The 21823-nt window shown below is 33.1% G+C and overlaps 2 protein-coding genes across 2 annotated transcripts; one reads left to right on the top strand and one right to left on the bottom strand.

The window, feature by feature from the left end:
* The first annotated feature begins 13909 nt into the window (after nt 1-13909).
* Nucleotides 13910-17104, top strand: LOC132060857 (transcription factor PHYTOCHROME INTERACTING FACTOR-LIKE 15-like). Its single transcript, XM_059453764.1, has 5 exons — nt 13910-15081; nt 15182-15275; nt 15428-15493; nt 16006-16071; nt 16678-17104. Exons 2-5 carry the CDS (start codon nt 15249-15251, stop codon nt 16939-16941), a joined length of 423 nt encoding a protein of 140 aa, XP_059309747.1. The 5' UTR covers nt 13910-15081; nt 15182-15248; the 3' UTR covers nt 16942-17104.
* Nucleotides 17105-17872: 768 nt separating this feature from the next.
* LOC132060856 (reticulon-like protein B9) lies at nt 17873-20702 on the bottom strand. The gene is made up of 5 exons (XM_059453763.1): nt 20581-20702; nt 19638-19818; nt 18906-19035; nt 18730-18799; nt 17873-18165 (listed from the first exon to the last, which is right to left on the bottom strand). Exons 1-5 carry the CDS (start codon nt 20690-20692, stop codon nt 17996-17998), a joined length of 663 nt encoding a protein of 220 aa, XP_059309746.1. The 5' UTR covers nt 20693-20702; the 3' UTR covers nt 17873-17995.
* Nucleotides 20703-21823: the final 1121 nt, after the last annotated feature.

The following is a 21823-nucleotide window of genomic DNA, read 5'->3' as shown; positions in this document are numbered from 1 at the left end:
AGACATTTTCCAATACTCTTGTCACATTTATTCATGCAAAAGAGATTAAAAAATGGTCTTATAATGAATGCAGACATTTAGTCCAGTTCCAGTGATATCTGTTATAATCACGTAAAATTTTCACGGGCCAGCTTGTTGTAATGCCGCAATTTATCTGTTTCCGGTTTTTTAAAATTTGTTTATATATACTCTAGATATACGCTGTTTAAAATTCATGCATTTTTACCGGATATTTACGTAATGGTTAATGTAATTTTTTTTTTTTTTGAAACTTCAGTCATATATAATTGAACCTAAGGTCAATAGTTTATATCTGACTTAAGCCATTTTTTTTAACTTCATCCATATATACCCGGATTTCATTATATACATTTGAATTTAGGCATGTTTGCAACAAAATTTGATATACGAAAAATAAACTGCAAATACGAACAAAATATGAAGAAACAAGAATATTTTATTGATGAACAGTGCGGGTACAATTCTGTTGCTCCCTTGATTCTTCTCTCTTGATTATCTCTGTAATTCAAGGTAATAGCATATTTCTTGAATGTAGGATGACCTCCTTCTGATGTATTTAATCTCCAAAAATATCGGGTAGTTTGATAAAGGCAATATTTGATGCTTTGATCTCTTTGTGAATATCCTAGTGATTTATGGGATTTTCAAGATTTTGACCTCGAACACTCATGAGTTTATGGGATATTAGAGATATTTTTTTATGGGAGTATATGCCCTTTATATAGATGTGAGCTAAGATTTAGGGTAGAGTAGTGTCCAAGAAACCCTAACAGACCTTAGAGTTTGAAGATGGATTGGACTCGTCTTGTAGAGTCTCATAAAATTTTGATGTCTGGAAATGCCCCCTATTTCAAGGCTTGTCGGAGTGTAGACTTGCCGAACTCAAAGACGTGAATGAAGTACCCATAAAAATGGAGCTTCGCATCTTTGCAGTTTTGTGGCTCTAGATTTGGCATATTCGATTTGTAAGAGAAGAGATGAAGGGTAGAGTTGGTCCGACTAGGCGTGCCAACTTGTTGCAACAAAATTTGATATGCGAAAAATAAATTGCAACCACAAACAAAATATGAAGAAACAAGAATATTTTATTCATAAACAGTGCGGGTTTAATTTTGTTGCTCCCTTGATTCTCGAGGGCCGTTAGTAGCATATTTCTCGAACGTAGGATGACCTCCTTGTGATATAGCGAAAAGATCAAATGTCCAATCCATTTATTTTTCTGGTATTCAAGCAGGTTGGAATATGTATTATCATAATCGTAGAGAAAACGGAATTTCCACAATAAATGCAAGTCCCTCTGATATCATTTGAGAATACAAACTCATGTTGCACCCCAAAAATGGATTTTTTTTAGAATCATTAGTAGAGTCGGGTAGTTTGATAAAGGGAGTATTTGATCTTTGTCTTGATCTCTTTCGTGAATATCCAGTGACTTATGGGATTTTTGAGATTTTGACCTTTTTGTGAACACCCATGAGTTTATGGGATATAATATATCTTTTTATGGAAATATGTGTCCCTTTATATTGACGTGAGCTAGGACTTAGGGTAGAGTAGCGGTTAAAACCCTAACAGACCTTAAAAGTTTAAAGATGGACTGGACCATAAAATTTCGATGTCTATACGGCCATATAAGACATAACACATGTGCCTGAAGTTAAACTTTGCCCCAGACTAATTCCATATACTGTATATTTTACGTTCTCTGGGATTGGATTTATGTGCAAAAAAGTTTTAAGCGAGCACAGTTATATGGCAAGTCAATATGAATATCCGTGCACTTTACCCTATAATCACGTAAAGGATCCGACATGTCCACAATATAAGCACGTGAAGCCATGAGGGCATGCATGGCTATGGTTTGTATAAATTGCATACTGGTACGAGTTTCCCACACCCCTTCACGTTTTCATGTTTTTCATCATCAAAACACCTACTATATATAACTACAAACTATACGTGCCGCAATTTTAAGCTATTGTTGGACCGCCTATAATTACAGATTTTGACTTATTTTAACTTTAAAATACTTTAATATTTGTCAAATATCAAAATAAATTTAAAAACTGATTTTACGAACATTTATCTGTCTCCAAACGGACCCTTAAGATCCTCACAACTCTTAGTAGGCGTTTGGCCAACCTATGGTTTGAAACCATGGTTTCAACTTTTAAAAATATAAAATTTAACCCATAAGTTTATATTTTGTAAAAAAAAGACCCATAAATTGGTAGATATTTTTAACAATTACCCCCATCAATCATTTACCAATTTCATTAATTTCCACCAACCTTTATTTATGTCTACCAACCTTTAATTTATGTGAGAAGATTATATTAAAGAGTAGTTACATTACTATTCATGTTAAATTTTCGTTTTTATTGAACTAAAGTTTGATTAATTGATGTTGCATTTTTTAGAAAGGCCTTCTAGTAGTGTACTAATTTTGTTATAAATTATGATTTGCTCATTTGGTAAGATTATATAAGAATTGAGAATGTTTTGATAGTTTTCACAATTTGTGAGGTTTTTATATCTATAAGAAAAAATACAACTTAAAATGTTCAAATTGTATGTCCAAACATGATTTGATACATGATTTCAAACCATGATTTCAAACGGGGCCTTAGACCTATTTCATTGTAGTATATTTTATTCCTTCACTACGGTAAATATGAAGATCTATCACTTCACAAGTGGGTAATATTAATATAGCTAGGAAGATATTAAACTTTAAATGACATTCATTTATTTATATATAACGGCTCTTGTGACATTTCACAATCTTTAGCGGTGAAACTGTTTCTTTTTTTGTTTCCCTGAATGTAGTATGCGGTGAAACTGTTCACTTCTTAGACAAAGGTAATTTGGGCACAAGTTCACTAGAATTTAGCTGATATTAATTTCACTCATTCGATTAATGATCAGTTTAAGTGGTTTATATATATACTTAACAGCTCTATTATTACCAAGTTGCGACAAAAGTCATCTTCCTAGATTAATGAGGTATGTACTTTCTTTGAGTTTTGCTTTTATTGTATAATTTTTTTTAAAAAAATAGCTCTAAGCACTTTGCCTAGTGATTTTTTTTTAAAAAAAATAAAAATAAACTCTTCCATAGAAAATGTTTGCGGTATTTAGTGGTAAGATGAAAATATACTATAAAATATATATATATTAAAGACTAATAATAGGCATAACAAGTGTGTGCTTTGATTTTGAGTATGAAAGATTAAAACCAACATCTAGACGTTAGTTTAAAAAGTCAAAGTGTTATAAGTAAAATGATATTTGCTCATAAGTAAGTGAAATCATTTATTCTGAGTGTGTTTAAATAAATTACTATGTATTTGAAAAGTATAAAATAAAAAAATTTATTTATAATGTGTTGAATATTTTTAATGATATGAGATCTTACAAAAATTGTACAAATTTAGTTTAGTCTGTTTAGAGCAGGCGGTATAACATCATGTTATGAACTTTTTCTGTCATTTTAGCTTAATCACCAGCATCTGAGCTAAAGTCTAATAAGACAGTACGCAGATGATGGGACTGAGTATGTTTTATTTTAGCCCAACAGTACTAGCTAGTATCACAACCAATGATTAATAAAATACCAAATATAATGTCATTGCTTGCGTAAGCAAGGGAAAAATAGAAAATGCCAAGGAACATTCGAACTAAAATAGTTACCCTTTCAACTCATGTGATACAATTTTCTCTTTAATTCGTTCCAAAAAGAATAATACATTTTCTTATTTAAGAACAATTTAATTTTAAATTTTTCTTTTTACGCTTAACGAGATGATCTATAACCATACAAATATCTTGTCTTGTTTTAACCACAAGATTCAAAATCTTTCTCTTTTTCTTAAATACCGTATCCAGTCAAACTATATCACATAAATTGAGACGGAGGGATTACTAAATTTACGGAGGGAGTACTACATTTATGCAGAAAAAAGAACTTGCTAAATTACAAATAAATATAAGGATATGTTTTACGTGTCAACGAATTTTGTCTTTATTATTATTATTATTATTATTATTATTATTATTATTATTATTATTATTATTATTATTATTATTATTTTTTCAAATAGCGACCGCATGGTTTCAAAAAAATGACACGAGTCTCAGACAAATCTTTATATATAAATATAAATATTAAACCAAATGAGACGAGGCATCTTTTGTATTTCCCACATTATCATGATGTTTCCACACGTCCTTCATCCTTTGTTCAGACAATTTTGTTAGACCAAAAATACTATGATGCAGCAAATTGTATTTTACACTAGATCAATGAGTTCTTTTTGAGTCCCCAAGGTTGGCAAAACAGCAAATTGTATTTTACTCAAACATGATCCTTTTACAATTTCTTGATTCTCTGTTTTGCAAGTGCACAGGGACCAGGGTGTTACTCTTTTGGCTATTGCAAATATTGAAAGGACAAAGCTGCTACAAAGATGATTTCTTGCCCTAAAATTTCAGCATGTTTTTGCTACATCCTATGTTTCATGATTCTGAGTTGTGGGCGGCTTGCGGCTATTAAGGTTTTAATTGCAATGATATTTTTATGATTATACCATGTTTGGGATTAATTTGTTGTGTTTACAAAGTTTTACTACTCTTAATCTTAGCCATAATATTTTGTTAGAATAGTGTCTCACGGCCGTCAAACGCCGAAAAACATTCTCTCATAGTCTCATGAAAATATAACCAAACGTTTGACAATTCTGCAAACTATTATTAGAAAGAAACACATAGGTATTCCCAAAAAACCATTGGAAAGAGTGGACATCGGTTTTTTTGAGGCATTAGCTCCATGCTGGTATCTTTTGTATCGCTTGGAAGAAGTTATTATGGTTTAATCTTTTTAACTGTTTTTTTTCACATCTTTTTGAAGTTTTTACTTAACCATGGTTTTTGGTTTTTGGTAAAAGAGCCGTACAAGCAGTTCAGAAACCGCCTAATATTCTTCTTATTTTTATTTTTAAATAAACTACAACACATAATGTAATTTATTGAAAAAATCAATTGAATAGGCTACTATATTCTTCTAGAAATGAAACCGCCTAATATTCTTTAGTATACTAGAGCGGTTAGTAAATTCTTCATATTAAAATTTCGTTATTTGTGCAGTACCATTTTTTATTTTTAGCTAGGCTATTAAATTCGACCTCTATAGAAACCACTTTAATAACGTCTCTTGTAAGTCTTCACTCCGAAAGCCCGAATGTGAAAAATAAAAAGAAGACCGACGAAAATAAATAAAAAATAGAAAGAAGACCAGAACTCTATTAAACGTTTAGGAAGAAAAATGAAACTAGCTAGGCAGACTGGTCTGTATTCGTATATTTCTGTCCAATTTTGTTGGATTGGTAAGGGGAAAAAATAGGTGGACAAATTTAGACTGGCAAAAAAAGGGTTTGATTCTAAAGCTCCACTTGAGTCATATATTTGTAATGCCTACAGATATGCTTATTTATTGTTTTAATTTATATTAAATCGATCTTGACTGGGATGCGGACCTAATATAAGGACATCAAAAGTTAAATACACTCAACCCTCCATATAACGGCGTCGTTTGTCCGAATATTTTTTGAATCTTTATAGCGAAATATTGTTACAAAGAGCATATAATATAACATAATATGAAAAATTGGTCCCAAAGAAATTTGGCCATTATAGTGATTTGTGATTATAGAGGATGATTGTTATAAAGAGGTCTGATTCTACGTAAAAGTACTATCATATTATTATTATTTGAGATGGTTTATGCTGTAATTTTATATCTCAGGCCTGTTAAATACTTGTCATTTATGGATTTCAAATCATTTGTTACAATTAACTAATATCAGTTTAGTTATTTTTCATACAGAATTCACCACTGAAGCCTCGGCCGCGATGATGATCTAAAATCTGGATTCTTGTTAACTTGAAGAATTGTTGTCAAATAAGTCAACTATGTGCTGACCAAAATAAAAGGTTATTGCCTACCTTATTTAGTATTGTATGAGATTCAGTAAAAAAAGAAAAAAAAATGTTAAAGGGGGCTGTAGGTGGATTTCAAATTTCTGAATTGATAAAAAAACAATTTGTAGCCGAAATTTTAATGTATTGGAATATAAACACAACATCTAGTTTTGTGCTGTCACATTGGATGGTTGGTAAACACCTTTGAGTGTTATTTGGTACGAAGTTTTGACGGAAAATGTTTTTTGAAAAATGTTTCTCTGGGAACAAAATAATTCTCTCTCTCTCTCTCTCTTTTTTTCTTTTTTTTTTCTTTTTCTTTTAATGGTTGGTTGGTAAACCAAAAATATATGCAGAAGGCATTTATATATAATCTAGGTTAATACTATGACATTGTGGTGAGTAGGGGTGTGGGGGTGGGAGGAAATGAGAGTTATTAGGGGTCGTGTGTGTTGAAGGGTGAGGAAAAGACGATCAATGTAAATTGTCATTTATAGAATTTGTTTTTCTTATTTCTACTGATGAAAAGTGTTTATAATTAACTTTGTGTTTAAGAAATGGTATTTTGTTCTCTATTTATAGTTGGGTTCAACTATACTCTCGCTGTTAGGTCAAAATTTGCTTTTATGTGCCAGCTCACCTAATGAAATCATTACATATTAATACGAAAAAAGAAGTTCAAGATTATTTTTGATTTGTGAAATTGCACAAAACTGTTCCTTACTTGTTTGGTTCACGAATTGTTTTGTATTGTTTTATATTCATGAATATTTGTTTGATGTGGGATTTATACTAAATTGTAGTTAACGCGGTCTGGAAGAGTATAAATATTCCTTTCCTTTATAGTAGATTATGAGAACTCACTATTTAATTAAACTCCAAATAAGAGTTATTGATCCATTATTAAGAAATTTAATTTTTTATACAAGTATAAACTGATAATTTAACTCGTCTTGATGCATTTTAAATTTCATGGTGATAAAAAAATCTATATAATATTAAACCTACTTTATCTTGTCTTGATGTATTTTAAATTTTTTGGTGATAATATATATATATATATATATATATATATATATATATATTAAACCTCTTTGCTATCTTTTATATTAAAAAAAAATATATTTTTGTAATGGAACGTCATATATACGTGGGGTGGAAATCATTTAAACCTTCAACTTTGCTTTAAAATCAAACTCCTTAACTTTGAACAATAGACACTCTCCTCCCAATATCTCTATTGTTTTTTTGAAAGTCTATTTAACCCTTATATTATCACCTTTTGTCTTTTTCTTTTTGTGTACTTCTTTAAAATGGTGATATGTTTTTTTAATCTATGTAACAAATTTTCTATAAGAAAGTAAAATTAATTTAGAGACAGAAGAAAGTGAGAAATACTAATTGAATATATACATTAATAATATTTTATAATGAAATAAATGAGCAGAATTAAATATAATCATCTGATTATCACTCGGTGTTATTTTCACAAGATTAATTATGTCAATTTTGTTGAGCCCAACTTTACCGGAGGCAAAAATAAATCATTTCGCAACTTAAATGAGTAATTTTAACTTAAATGAGTAATTTTGGACCTTTTCCCTATAAGAAGAATTACCCAATGCATGTTCGGTTTGTGCTTACTCATATTTCATTTAACAAAAATATAACTGATAAATCGTAATTTGTTATGAAATAATAATAAAAATACGAGACAACAAGAGATATAGTAAAAAATGCTGGGGGAGAGAGAAATATTTATTTCTCTTTAGATTGATCTACAAGAATTGATTTAGCTTCCTATCTATAGAGAAATGAAGTTGTTGTGCGGTTCTTTTCTGGAAGCTGCTTGCAAGTTTGCTACACAAGCTACTCACAAGTTGCTTTCTTGATTACAAGCCTCTTCAGCTGCTGTAAGGTTTTTCAGGAGTTGCTTGCATGAGCAACTTGCAAGCTGCCTGCATGAGCAACTTGCAAGCTGTTTGCTTGATTGTAGCCTTCTTATGAACCTGCTGCAATTATTTCTTGTACTTTAATTAGCGTATTCATTTGTATATCTATTGTAGTTACTACCTTTTTCATAATGCTATATCATGTTTTTTTTAATCTTATTTATCTGTGGTAACTACTGCCTTTTTTCATGGTTTTTTTGCTCTCGCTATTTTTATTTTCATGTTGCTTTGATTTGCTTGTCCTTATCTAATCTTTTTTGTCAAGCTTTCTCTTGAGCTGAGGGTCTTTCGGAAACAACCTCTCTACCTCCCAAGGTAGAGGTAAGGTCTGCGTACACTTTACCCTCTCCAGCCCCCATATTGTGGGATTTCACTGGGTATGTTGTTGTTATGAAGCTGCTGCAATAAGGCTGTTCAGGGGCTGCTTACGAGCTACCTGCATAAGCTACTTGCTTGAGCTGCTTGTAAGTTACTTTCTTCCTTGCAAGCTTCGTTAGAAAGTTGTAAGAGTACTTAAATGGACATACAAATATAAAGCAGGGCATAGGCCATCTTACGTGGCATACCTCACATATCAGGATTTTTATTTATCTTTTTTCTTCAATTTTTAGGCTTTTTCCTAATTTAAACCAATTTCTCCATTCATTAAAAAAAAAAAAAAAAAAAAACAGCCACATCTACAAAGGAACAGTTACGCCTTTAAGTTATTACTCCTTTCAACCTAAAACTGAAGAGGCACCTTTTTACATTTTAGCTTTTCTTAATTGTTCTCCGTATTCTTTTTTTTTTCCTAGCCTAGCCTTAACTTTTGTTCTTCCTTCTCCACAATCCAGTCCACGCCTGCCATTGCCGAAGTCAAGAGCAACTGATGTAGACTGTGCGTCCACCAAACACAATATATGAGGGACCTGGTTGAGTACCAATTCCCTTGCAACGCAGTAAGTACAGAAGACAAGATATTACAGTGGAAAACTCCTGCTCAAGGGATTAAAAATCACGACCTACCCCAGTAGGAGTTCAACTCCACTACACGAGCAACTTCAGGTTACAACTCTATCGTAAGCTAGGAACTAATTGCCATAATCCCTCACCCTTACAATAACGCTTATGTAACCTAGGAACTAACTCCCATAGTCCCCCAACCCTTGCAATATTCTGATTGCAAGCAACTCCACTTAGCTAACCCTATCTAAGAACACTAATACACTTAGACTAATCCTAGCCTAATGTACCACTCAACAACTTGGGGAAACACACTTCCAATAAGCACCCTTTGAGACTTTTAAAACACCTACAAACAGCTTCCTTTAAAGAGAAGAGTAGGTTTACAATTTAAGCACAAACGAACAAAGACTCACAACAATATAAAGAACTTAGACTAAATCTTGTGTCTGGATCAGGTTCTTCAACTTGTAAGTGACTTTGTTCTTGAGAGATCTTGAGAACTTGTGTCGGCAGTTTTGCACGATTTAGATTAGGTTTTCAAGTCTACGAAATAAGTTGTCATCATCAAAAAGGGGGAAATTGATAAGTTTTGCCATTTTGTGTTTTGATGATTTGACAAACACTTGAGGGACTAGGTACTCAATCAAGTCAATGTGCTACGAACGTAAAGCCGTGGTATCATTGCTATCGGGCGGCGAGAACCACAAGAAGTGCGGTTTGCTAGAGGACAAACCTGTAGCTAAAGGCCAATACTAAAAGATGAAATGTCCCTATCCATGGTCACATGCTTCTCACATGCTCCCCAATGTATACAACATGTTACAATGCTTAACCTATCACTTCAAATCTAAAAAATCATATTCTTCCAAGTGTAGCCGCCATTGCTCTCTAGGTGCTCTCAAGAACAAAGCTTCAACAAATCGAAGGACCAGATCCCAACAACTGAAGATGTCTTAAGTCCTGGGTTTGTTAAGTCTTTGTCATTTTGTTCTTTTTTTTTTTTTTTTTTTTTTTTGTTGGTAACTGATAGATTCCATTTAATCAAAAGTGATCTTTACAAATCTAAGCAGGGCTGACCCACTGCTTCCTTAAAATAGCAACATGATGCTATGTACAATAAATTGAAAGCAAGAAAAACAACACAGCATCAAATGAAAAAACCATATACACATAACTGTTATACAATACTAGTCTATGGGATTGAATTCAAGCTAAGGAATGCATTTTGCCATAGCTGAATTCTATTCCCTCTGATATGAATGTGAAGTGTAATCTCCCTACAGATCTTGGCAGCATCAAAATAGCCCTGTTTAAACCTCAGATTTTTCCTCTCCCTCCAGATGATGTAGATAGTCATAGCAAAGCAATATGCAGCAATACAGCTCTTACCATTCTTGTTTTTTGCCATCTGGCAAGACCAGTTTAGTTCATTAGTCCAAGATCCAGCGGTTCTAGCACATCCTAGCCACGCTAGAAGCCTGTTCCAAACACTTTTTGTCAAACAACAGCCAATGAAAAGATGATCAAATGTTTCTCTGGTTTTGGCACAAAAAGCACAATCTGTAGGCACTACAATCCCAATCTTCAAGAGTCTATCAATTGTAGTCAGTCTATTTTGAACAACTAACCCAAGGATGAACTTGAAGTTGTATTTAAAACCATACTCTTCCAGGCTACTTTTGGATATTGAGGCAGAAGGAGCAAGTAAGCCTTATGGATATGAAACTTACCTATATTATGCAAGTTGGACAGTCTAGTAATCAGGTCACCTTGCAGCAGTCCATGGTGCAATAGCAGGTCTCTTGTTTGCAATAATTTCCTCACAACCCTAGCAGCTGACTTAGGTAGATGAAATGATTCAAGTGGTTTGTTCTTTATCTAATAGGTGTTCACCCACCGGATCGACAAGCAATCCTTTTTTAGAGCAATGGCCCACAAATGTTTCAGAATAGCAGCTTTGTTCCAAAGGACCATGTTAAGAATGTTTAGTCCCCATGTAGCTTGGGGTTGACATATCCTTGCCCAAGAAACTAGAGCCTTTTTTGAGATATCAGCAGCACCAACATCTATAATTTTTATGATCTTTTTGGGCAGTACAAAGATTTGGACCCAATAAGTCTGGACACCAAGTAATGACTTTGATCAACTGAACTCTTCTTGCATAAAACAGCAATCTGGCAGACCAACAAGTTATTCTAGAAGTAATTTTTCCAACTAGAGGCAAACATTAGCTGACATTCAGTTTTTTGGATGATAGTGGAACTCCTAGGTACCTAAAAGGAAGGGTCCCTTCAGTATAACCTAGAGCCTGCAATATTTCTTGCTTCTTTTCATCACTGAGACCATCCATATAGATAGAGCTCTTATCCACATTTGCTTGCAACCCTGATGCACTTGAGAACTGTTGGAAAGCAGTTTGCAATAACTGAATAGAAGAGTCATCAGCAAAACAGATATGAGTTACCCCTAGTTTTTTGCATATAGGATGAAAGTTAAAATCTCTGTTCAAAGCTAGTTGAGTCATTTCTCTTTGCAAATACTCCATGGCAATAACAAAAAGATAGGGTAACATAGGGTCACGCTGTCTTATTCTCCTTTTAGCAAGGAAAGGTAGTGATAATCCTCTATTCAGTACCAAGGAGTAGGAAACAGTAGTTACACATTCCATTATCTAGGAGATGAATTTAAATGGGAACCTCAAATCAATTAACATCCTTTGTAGAAAGCTCCAGTTTAGTGTATCATAAGCTTTCCCCAGATCCACCTTTAACACGCATCGTGGGGATAGTCCCTTTCTAGTGTAACCTTTAAATAACTTATGACTCACAAGGATGTTGGCAATAATACTCCTCCTTTCCACAAAAGCAGATTAGGAACTACTAATAAGGCCATTGATTACAGTTTTGAGCCTTAAAGTTAGCACCTTAGCAATGATTTTATAGAGGGTAGTTCAACAAGAAATTGGCCTATAGTCTTTAACATTTGTAGGTGAGGGGGCTTTTGGTACAAGTGTGATGGTAGTAAAGTTCAAGGGCTGCAGTAGTTTGCCAATATGAAAGAAATCAATAACAGCTGCAGTTACCTTATCCCCTACCACCTCCCAGTTGATGGTGAAGAACTTTAATTGGATACCCATTAACACCATGGGGTTTATCCTTTGGCATGCTCTTAACTGCTAACCAGACTTCCTCTCGTTTGATATGTTGAATGAGTGCTATCTTCTGTCTATGAGTTAATCAAGGCCCCTTCTTGATCACCTCTGAGCTGGGACAGACCATTTGTTCAGGAGTAGTGCCCATAAGGCTAGTAAAAAAGCTCACAAATTCATCGTCCACTTGAACTGGGTATGTAATCTTATTCCCAGCTTCATTACAGATAGTAGTAATTACATTTCTGGATGATCTTATATTCCCCTGGGCATGGAAGTACTTTGAGTTTCCATCCCCTTCCTTGATCCAAACAGCTCGTGTCTTAATGCTTGTTCCTCAGTTTTGCTCCACCTATCAATGCTAGCCAGAGTTTCCTTTTCTTGATCAATAAGCTGTTGAGATAAAGGTTGGTGTGAGAGTGCAGTTTGAATAACATCCAGAGTATTCCTAGAAAGATCAAGTTTCTGGTTGTAAGAAGCCATATAAGTGTTCAGCCCTTTTAGCTTAGCTTTTATCACCTTTAGTTTCCTCCAAACCTTATGTACAGCCTTTGTACCCTAGTTTTGTTGCCATACTTCTTGCAGTACTCCAGAGAATTCAAGGTGGGTCATGACAGTAGTATAGAATTTAAAAGGCCTGGGATGAAGAGTATGTTGTTGGTGGCATTGCATAAATATGGGGGAATAATCAGATACCCCTGGATTTAGATAGTCAGCCTCCACATGCCCAAAACTCTGCAGCCAGTGAAAGTTGCCAAAAGCCCAGTCTATCTTGCTGTAAACGCTACTTACAGGATCTTGCTTATTTGTCCATTTGTAAAATGCCATCCAGTAGACTGCAATGGTGTCAATTGCAGGTTTGTAATAAAGTCCTGGAAATCTTGAATCTCAGTTTGAGTCACAAGCTATCCAACTCTATCATCAGTTGTCAAGACACTGTTAAAGTCTCAACTAAGCAACCATGAACTTTGTATTTGAGAGCCCAAAAGCTATGGTGAGTCCCATAACACCTGCCTTTGCTGATTCTCATTTTTAGCATAGATCACTGTTAGGAAAGTGGAAAATTGTTTAGCAGCATCTTCACTGTTAAAGTCATTTTGTTCTTCATTTGTAATCCTACTCTACTTTCGTGAAGTGTCATTGTAAGAAGTTTTCAACCTTTTTGTTATTATGGTGTCTTGGCTATAGTTAGTCAAGGTGTGTTTGGTTGCTTGGCTAGAGTTAGTCAAGGTTAGTTTGGTTGCTTGGCTAGAGTTAAGTCAAGGGTTGTAGCTTATAATAGAGTTATTGTAAGGGGTAAGGAATTAAGAGGTTAATTCCTAGGTTGCAAGAGGTTGTAATCTTTAAGTTGCTCAGTTTAGTGAAGTTGAAATTCTACTCCGGTGGGTCGTGATTTTTAATCTCTTGAGCAAGGAGTTTTTCACGTAAATATCTTGTCTTATTTACTTTTTGTTTATTTACTTGAGGGAACAAATAGAGAACCGAGTTCTTTATACTGTTTGGTAGGCGCTTAGTTTCTTTCACTTACTAAGGATGATATGTAATTTACTCAAATGCCTCTTATATGTGACTAATTTAAATAATTTTGTAAGTGTTTAAGCTCTATGTTCTGATGGTATAATTTCTTTTTACACAACTAGGTATAGGTAAGTTGGAAGGTAATTTTAGATTAATCTCTTAATTAATATTAATGGTCTAGTAAAATAATAATTAACCTACTATTACAAGCTAAATTTTACTAATATATAACAAAATGTACTGTATATACAACTTAAATTTTTTCCTAAAAATTAATGTGCCAAAACTTTCAATAGGCACACTATCATCCTAATTTGTTGTTCAAACATTGACAATTAGTGTGATTTGACCTAAAGGTCGAGTAAATTATGAACTATAATTTTGAAAAGATCAAAAGATCATATGAAAGAGGGTGATAGCTTTGTAGATTCGTTCCCATAGTTTGATCTTTTTCTAAGTTTGTTTTGATTTGTTGTAGATTGGATGATGAAAACATCAGTAAGCTCATGCGTCAAAGCTTACCTTATTTAGAGGCGGAAAACAACTTTTTTTTTTTTTTGGTAGGCCGCCAATATTTTGATTCCTCTCACATGTCAAATTACTTCTCATTTCCCAAGATTGGTTTCTCTTTTCCCACATCCCTGCCCCCCCAACCCCCCCCCCCCACCCCCCCACACACACCAACCTACCCCCTCATCGATCAGCCTATATATATAACTCCACTCGACCATACCCATTGAAGGTGTCTCTATTTCATTTATCCCAACTCTTGTGTTGCTCTAAGTTGATTGACCACCAGATGTCAAAGTGGAACTTAAGTTTAGATTCTTCATCAGATGAAGTTGTTAGTGAGCAATTATCTTTGAGTCATTTAAAGGTTGATGAACTCCATAAGCCAAACCTTTGGGACCACTCACCACCAACTCTACTGACCTTAGGTGTCCCTGGGGTGGAAAATCATGTGCCTATGTTTGGTACTACAAATTACTCATCAAGTACTCAATCTGATTCTCAGCAGCCACAACAAAGAAAGATTATGACAAGACCTTGTCATAAAATCCTAGCTAGGGAGTCAAAAGGGAAAAAGAGAAAATGCGGAGAAGATTTAGTGTCTGAATTTGATGTGAGTGTAGTCCCCGCCCTGCTCATTGCGAAAAAAAAGTAGGAATTAGCGATGGACAAATTATGTAGCTAAATAGGAAAATCCGTCAGCAATACTATTTAGCAATAGATTAACGACAAATTATTAGCTACGAATGACTTAGCGATGAAGTTCGCATCTAATTCCAGTTTCTTTTGGGTAGTGATATTGTGTAATGACAAGCAATTGACTTATTAGCTCAAACATATCTTGATGCATTGTGCATGTGGTTTAGTTTTCACTTTATTATGATTTGATTATAGTACTATTGTTATTATCAGGCTAATGGAAACGGGTTGACATCAAGAAGGAATGAAGATAGTTTGCAGCAATGTTCTAAAGCAAGTTCTGTTGAAATGCATAAAATGAGTGAGAGGGTTAGTCTTCTGCTAATTACCTTCACGCAAAGTATTTATGGCTTGTTTAGACTACAAATTTCAAAAGTCTTTCTTTCTTCTTGTGAAATTCTATATCCAGTTAAAGATCATCACATAAAATGGAACAGGGGCGGAAGGAGTATTCATAATTGAACGTGGTTTATGTCATGACTCTCATGGCTACGCATAGTTTAGTGAGTGTACATATATCATCACGTTGTTCTTTTTTGTGTTAATGAATGTGAACTTAGAATTTATTATATAGGCTGTGGGCGCTTGCAATATGCTTCTATATTTTATATTTAATTTGTAAGTCATATGTTTCCTCTTGTTGTTCTACATGCAGAAACGTAGAGACCGAATTGCAAAAAAGGTGAAGGCTCTGGAGGAACTAATACCCAATTGTAACAAGGTCTTCCTTATTCACGTTTATGTTTTGCGTAGTCCAAAATCAGAACTTTGTCTCGAAATGGCTGAAAGTTATCAATTTATTTCATACTCATTGTAGGCATTTAATTGTTATCCATTCGTTCATGCCAATCTCAATTGGACTTGGAGATTACCTTCTTCAACAAGTTGCATAGTGCTTATAATTGAATACCTATATAGCGATAGCATATGGTACATAGAAGAGTTATGCTAGTTGAATCTGAAGAGATCACATATCTTGATCATCAACTTGTTATCAAATTTTTGCGGTTTAACTTTGTTATTCCACATTACTTTCTTTCCGTCGTGTTTGCAAAAGACTAGAAATATCTTTTGTTCTCATTTTAACTTTGACACAATTGGCCCCTTTTTTTTTTTTAATTTTTTTGTTTAAATTTTTTTATTTTATTGTTCCAATATTGCTTTGCCAAGTTCTCCAAATTCTCCTCTTTTAAAAATTTCTACTTTGGGCTAAATATATGATCCTTCGACCAGACAGGTAGAGCCTCAGTACTTGATCAGGCCATACAGTACATTCAAGCCTTACAGCACCAAGCCCAGGTGCTGCCTCAATTGTATGTTGTTTTTTGTTTGTTGGGGGGGGGGGGGATTGACTAGGACCAGAGGGCAAAGCTACATGGTCCGTAAAAGGTCGAATCGGGTTTTCTTTTTGAAAAATTATAGATACTGTGCAAATAGAAAAAAACTGACAGGACAAGTTGAAAGAGATTCGGTAGTTACACTTTCTATCTCGCGTAAAAAAAAAAAAAAAAAAAAAAAAAAAGAGATTACAGTGGCATACAAATAACAAACACATTTCACTGTTGGGAAAAAGTTATTTCAGCATCACCAAATCGAATTTATAATTTTGAAAAAATTACTTATCTTCCGTAATTTATAGATTTTGGATTGGTATGATTTTGCTATTGTTGTTTTCCTCAATTTATAAATTTTGGATTGTTGTGATCTTGATATTGTTGTTTTCCTCAGCTTCTTGTATTTTTTGCTATCATTTGTTCACTTCTTTAAATGTAGATACGACTTACTCAAAATTCTGCGTAGGCCACTGGCTCCCATTTACGTACTAAAAAGGACTAGAGGTAGATTGGGCAAATGTGAGTCTTTTAACATGTTTAATTGCTAATGTACTTATTAATTGCTTGCTAGGTGATGTCAATGGATGGATTTCCAGCATGGCATTCAACATCCACTCTACTAGCTGCCAGAAACCAAATAATGCAGAGCACTCTACAATTTAATCCTTACGTGCCAGTAATGCCAAGGATAGCATTTGGCTCCTTTTTTGGTTTCGGGACATCTATTAATTATAGCAATATGCTTTCCCCCAATTTGTTCCCAATGATGCCTCTGCCTTCCACGAGCAGTCACTTTCCATTTTTGCCCCTTGCCTCCATCACAAGAAAAACTTAGCTGAAAAATGCAAAAGCTTCTTTCCAATCTTTTTTATTTCGTTGGGCATGTCCAACTCACATATAGTTTTTGAGGAGGTTGGTTTTATGTTCCCCTCCTTTATGTAATCGTTTTTTGGATCTTAATATGCAAGGTACGAGCCAATGCCGAACTTTAGTGACGACTTTAACTAAAAAAAATAAAAAAATAAAGTGTTTGATCAAGCTCCTAGGAAAAAAAAAAGTATTTTTGTCTAGTAGCATGAGTTGTTTTTTAGAAGCTCTCCCAAGACTTTTAACCTGGCTAAGACAATTCTGCTCAATATTTGTAAAATTCAAATTGATTAGTGAAATACAAATAGCTACTATCTAAATTGTTTGTTGGAAAACGCTGATTTTTAACATAAAATACTTTTTAAAATAAGCAAATTTAGCTTGGCTAGGCTAAAATCTCTTCTGCTGGGTGGTATAAAAGAAAATCAGTATTTGAAATTGCAGTACTTAATTATAAGTTTCTCTTATGCTGTTTCTGTTGGAAATTTGTATGTTCTTTTCAGTAAGATTTAGAAGAGTCTGGAAGCAGGGTATTAATTAGAGAGATTAAGGCTTTAATACTATGCTGACTACTTCACCAAATGAGCAACAAAATAGTATTAGAGAAATCTGGAATCAGGTGTCTTTAGTATAAATTAAGCTGCAGTGTATCTAAGATTTGTGACAAGCACATATATTAATGAAATATTATTCACAAGAATTCAACAACTTATTTTCTATATCGTGTCTTGTTCTTATAAAAATTGTTCTGGAAATCAGTCCATAAGCACCAGAAATTTTACGAGTTTATAGTTAATAAAACGGTAAGCAAAGACACTTTTGTTTTGTACAGAAAAAACAGTCGCATTAAGAGTTACTAGGTTAACAATAGTAATGAAAATATAAGGAATTACTGCAAACAGGAAAGAAAATTTTCTTCATCACTGCTTTAGTATTTAGTATTTATATTAATTACAAATTACAGCATTTCGTGCACCTCATATAACCAATATAAACTTTGTCCAACTTATTAATGAGTTGACTTAAAACCTCTTCCTTTCCTTGACGGGTCCCCTTGGAATCTTGTTAAGAACTTTCCTATCAAATTTCTTGTACAACTTCTTCATATCTTGGTTCCCTTTGCTTGCTAGATAATCCACTTTGTCTTGATTCCTTTCATAAATAGCAGGTAATGTTGCCAGGCAAAGAAATCCTAATAACCCATTAAATAAACACACAATATTAGATTATAATATTGTCACAAGGGTCGGGTTTTTAGGTGCGAAAATGGATCAACAAATAGGTGAAGTGGCATGTCACTTAAGTAATGTGCAAACATTTTAACCGAATATATACATTCTTTTTTAGTAAGAACTACTTTTAAATATGTTGGTGAATAGTTGAGTGTCTTTTATGTGACAAAACAAAGAATATGGATTTTTAAATAATATGATATCCTTTTGTGCTAATTTATGTGACTTTTTTTGCTCATTGAGATTCAAACTATGTGAATCTCGACTAACATTCTAAAATATACTTTTTTGCCATTATATTGACATGAGAGGACTTGCAATTTTAGTTCTTTTCATATAGTTTTTAAATATCTAAATTCCAGTTTTAAAATATTGAGTTATTCCACTTTAATTTAGCTTCGAAGATTAGCCAAATTGATTTTCAATAAGCGAAAGATATCACATACATTGAAATGGCGATTAAACTTTGATGATCACCAAAGCAATTTCCCTGAATGAGAGTATATATAATTCTGTAACCTTACCCAGATACAACAGATTCAGAGAGCTGAAATAATTTCCAATTACTGATAATACCCAGAGAATAGTGATTGCCTAGCACCAAAAGAAGTACCAAGCAATTGAGATTAAACATCAGCAAAAAAATAAAATAAAATAAAAAACAAGGTCAAATGGCAATGCTATAGAATGTCATATTTACCAGGAAAAAGGTTCTAAAGTCTTTTCCAGATGAAATCTCATAGAACTTAGATAGCATTGAGTTGAATTTTCCACATAACCATCTGAAAGTTGAATCCGATACCATGATAGCACGTAAATCAGGAGGAGCCCTGAAGAATCAAAACAGAGGAATATATTATTATCAGCATAATTCAGAACAGGGAAGAAATATAACGAAATTAAATACTCCTTCTGTCTCAATTTATGTGGCGATATTTGACTGGACACGTGACTTAATGAAGAAAGAAGGACTTTTGAAACTTGTAATACTCCTTCTGTCCTAATGTATGTGACACTTTATGCTTCTCGAGATTCAAACTATGTGAACTTTGACCAACATTTTACAATATATTTTTCCATCATATTGATGTGCGAAGAATTACAACTTATAATACTTATTGTATAGTTTTTTAATATTCAAATTTTATTTCAAAATGTTAAGTTGATATAATCAACGGTCAGTCAAATTGACTCTCGAAAAACAAAAAATATCACTTAAATTTGGATGAAATGAGTATATAATAAGTCATAAATATTTGTATTACTATAAATCATCTCAATAAAGATAAAATGAAAATTTTATGAATAAGGAAGTATGGCATTTGTTTTTTGAATAAATTTAAAAGTAAAATATATCACATAAACTAAATATCACATAAACTAAGACAAAGGGAATATAATCTTTTTGTCAAGCCATTGCTTGGAAAATTACCAATCAATAAGTCCAGCCCCAGTAGACCAGATGAACAGAATCAACATCAAGATCATGGAAATGTGACACAAAAGAGACACAAAGTTGTACTCCACAACTTCAAAAAGGAACCATATCATTGTGAATCCAATTAGAATCGCAGCTGATATTGTCCTGTCCCTCCATAATAAAATATCCGCGACTGTAGGAAGATAAATAGAGAAAAAGAAGTCAATTTGCTGAAGTCAATTTGTCGAACTGTTTTTTCAAGTTTGTCCCAAAAAAACTCATACCATAAATCCTACTAGTAATTGATACTCATTCTATCTCAATTCATGTGATACACTTTCTTTTTCAATTCAACCCAAAAAGACTGATTCATTTTAATAGTCAGAAATAATTTAATTTTAAACTTTTCATTTTATAGTCACAAAAATATTTATGATTTGATTCAAATCACAAGTTTCAAAAGTCTACTAATTTGTCTTTCTTAAATAAAGTTTTGTGCCCAATCAAAGTGCTTAATATAAACCGAGGGGATAAGATAGTAAATAACATGTTATTACATGTTACAATGTTACTAATTACGGAGTATTATGTAAAGAACCTCTACAATATCAATATATATAACTTAAATCATATATTAGAAAATGCAAGCAAGGAAGTGAAGATTAAAACAAAACAAATACTCCCTCCATTTCAATCTAACTTTCCTAATTTGACTAAGCTCAAAGTTTAAGAACATAAAAAATATTTTAAAATTTTGTGATTTTAGACTAAAGATGAGTGTAATGTATATACCAAAATGTCTTATGAATCTTGTCGTTTAAACATGTTACGTAGAATGTTGAAATATTTAGAGAGTTACCAAATATAGAAAAGACACTCTCTTTTAAATAGACTAAAACAGAAATTAAAATAATGAAATTGAAAAGAAGGAAATACTAAGAAAAAGCTAAGAAACCTTTTCCTCCTCCAAGAATTGCATGCATGGGTCTTTGACGAGCAAATAATCTTTTAGGAGGTACTGAAGTTGAAGGACGGGGATCATCAGAATCAGAAGAATAGATCGGCATGTTTTATAATTATGACTTTGAGGAAATATATCGATATGATGTTGTAAAATTGTTAATGGTAGATACAGATGACGATGTGAGTTGAACAGTAGGGTTTTTATAATTAGTAGTTGCAATTCAAAAGCTAATTGGCTGCTAGCTAAGAGAACCGATACAAGCAAAGAAAGGAATGGCTTTAGCCTTGCATCATATATTTGCTTTACATGAAACCTTTCCCTTCTCTAATCTCTTATAGAGTATGCTCTTTATTATTGGAAGATTAATTTTCTAATCGGCCGTGTGATGATTGCCTCAAAAGTTTGCAAGGTGAATGATTTAGATTTAAAAGTGGGCATTTCCTTCCTTTGCAATTTATCTTTTCCCTGAATACATTAATCTTGACTTAAATCTTTTTTATGTCGCTTCTGAATATGAATACATATTTTAAATTGCAAAAAATATACTAACTACTCCCTCCGTTCACTTTTACTTGTCCAGTTTGGACTTTGCATATCCGTTTAGCAACAATAATTGACCACAATACCTATATTAATTGATGTTTATAGGTCTTCGATTTTGAGAAGATTTGGGAAAGAAGTAACTAATATTAAGGGTAAAACATGAAAAAAAAATGTTTTTCTCTTACGCTAAAAGTAAATAGTAAAAGTGAAAATGTATTTTTTAGTATAGAAGACAGGTAAAAGTGAACAGAGGGAGTACTGCCTATTACTTACAATTTAGAATGCACAACTTTTTAGGTTATTAGATTTCTCCGAAGGGAAAACAATTGCTCAAACTAGGGGTGGGCGTACGGTTCTTCGGTTCAGTTTTATCAAACTTCGCACTACCAGAAAGTATAGAAATCGCAACAAAATTTTTTACATTTGGCAACAACTTAGTTTTATTGTTGGCAAATGATTTTTTTGTTGCCAAAGAATTTAATTTTATTGCCATAGTATTGATTATTGTTGCAAAAAGTACTTTTGACAAAAAAAAAAAAAAAAGTTGATGCACGTTGTTGCAATAACAGCCGTTGGGAAAAGTTCATGCAACAAAATATTATTTTTTTTTGCCAAAAGTACTTTTTGCAACAATAATCAATCTATGGCAACAAAATTTTTTTTATTGCCAAATATAGTTTTTCTTGTAGTG

The sequence above is a fragment of the Lycium ferocissimum genome, chromosome 6 (assembly GCF_029784015.1).
Source record: "Lycium ferocissimum isolate CSIRO_LF1 chromosome 6, AGI_CSIRO_Lferr_CH_V1, whole genome shotgun sequence".
NCBI lineage: Eukaryota > Viridiplantae > Streptophyta > Magnoliopsida > Solanales > Solanaceae > Lycium > Lycium ferocissimum.
This window is presented reverse-complemented; position numbering and strand designations above follow the sequence as displayed.

Coding starts and splice junctions, on each gene's coding strand:
- LOC132060857 (XM_059453764.1), top strand. CDS start 15,249: ATGACTCTCATGGCTACGCATAGTTTA. Junction 15,276..15,427: donor TCATGGCTACGCATAGTTTA/GTGAGTGTACAT, acceptor TTCTACATGCAG/AAACGTAGAGACCGAATTGC. Junction 16,072..16,677: donor CCTTACAGCACCAAGCCCAG/GTGCTGCCTCAA, acceptor ATTGCTTGCTAG/GTGATGTCAATGGATGGATT.
- LOC132060856 (XM_059453763.1), bottom strand. CDS start 20,692: ATGCCGATCTATTCTTCTGATTCTGATGATCCCCGTCCTTCAACTTCA. Junction 19,819..20,580: donor AATTCTTGGAGGAGGAAAAG/GTTTCTTAGCTT, acceptor ATCTTCCTACAG/TCGCGGATATTTTATTATGG. Junction 18,166..18,729: donor TCTGAATCTGTTGTATCTGG/GTAAGGTTACAG, acceptor ATGGGTTATTAG/GATTTCTTTGCCTGGCAACA.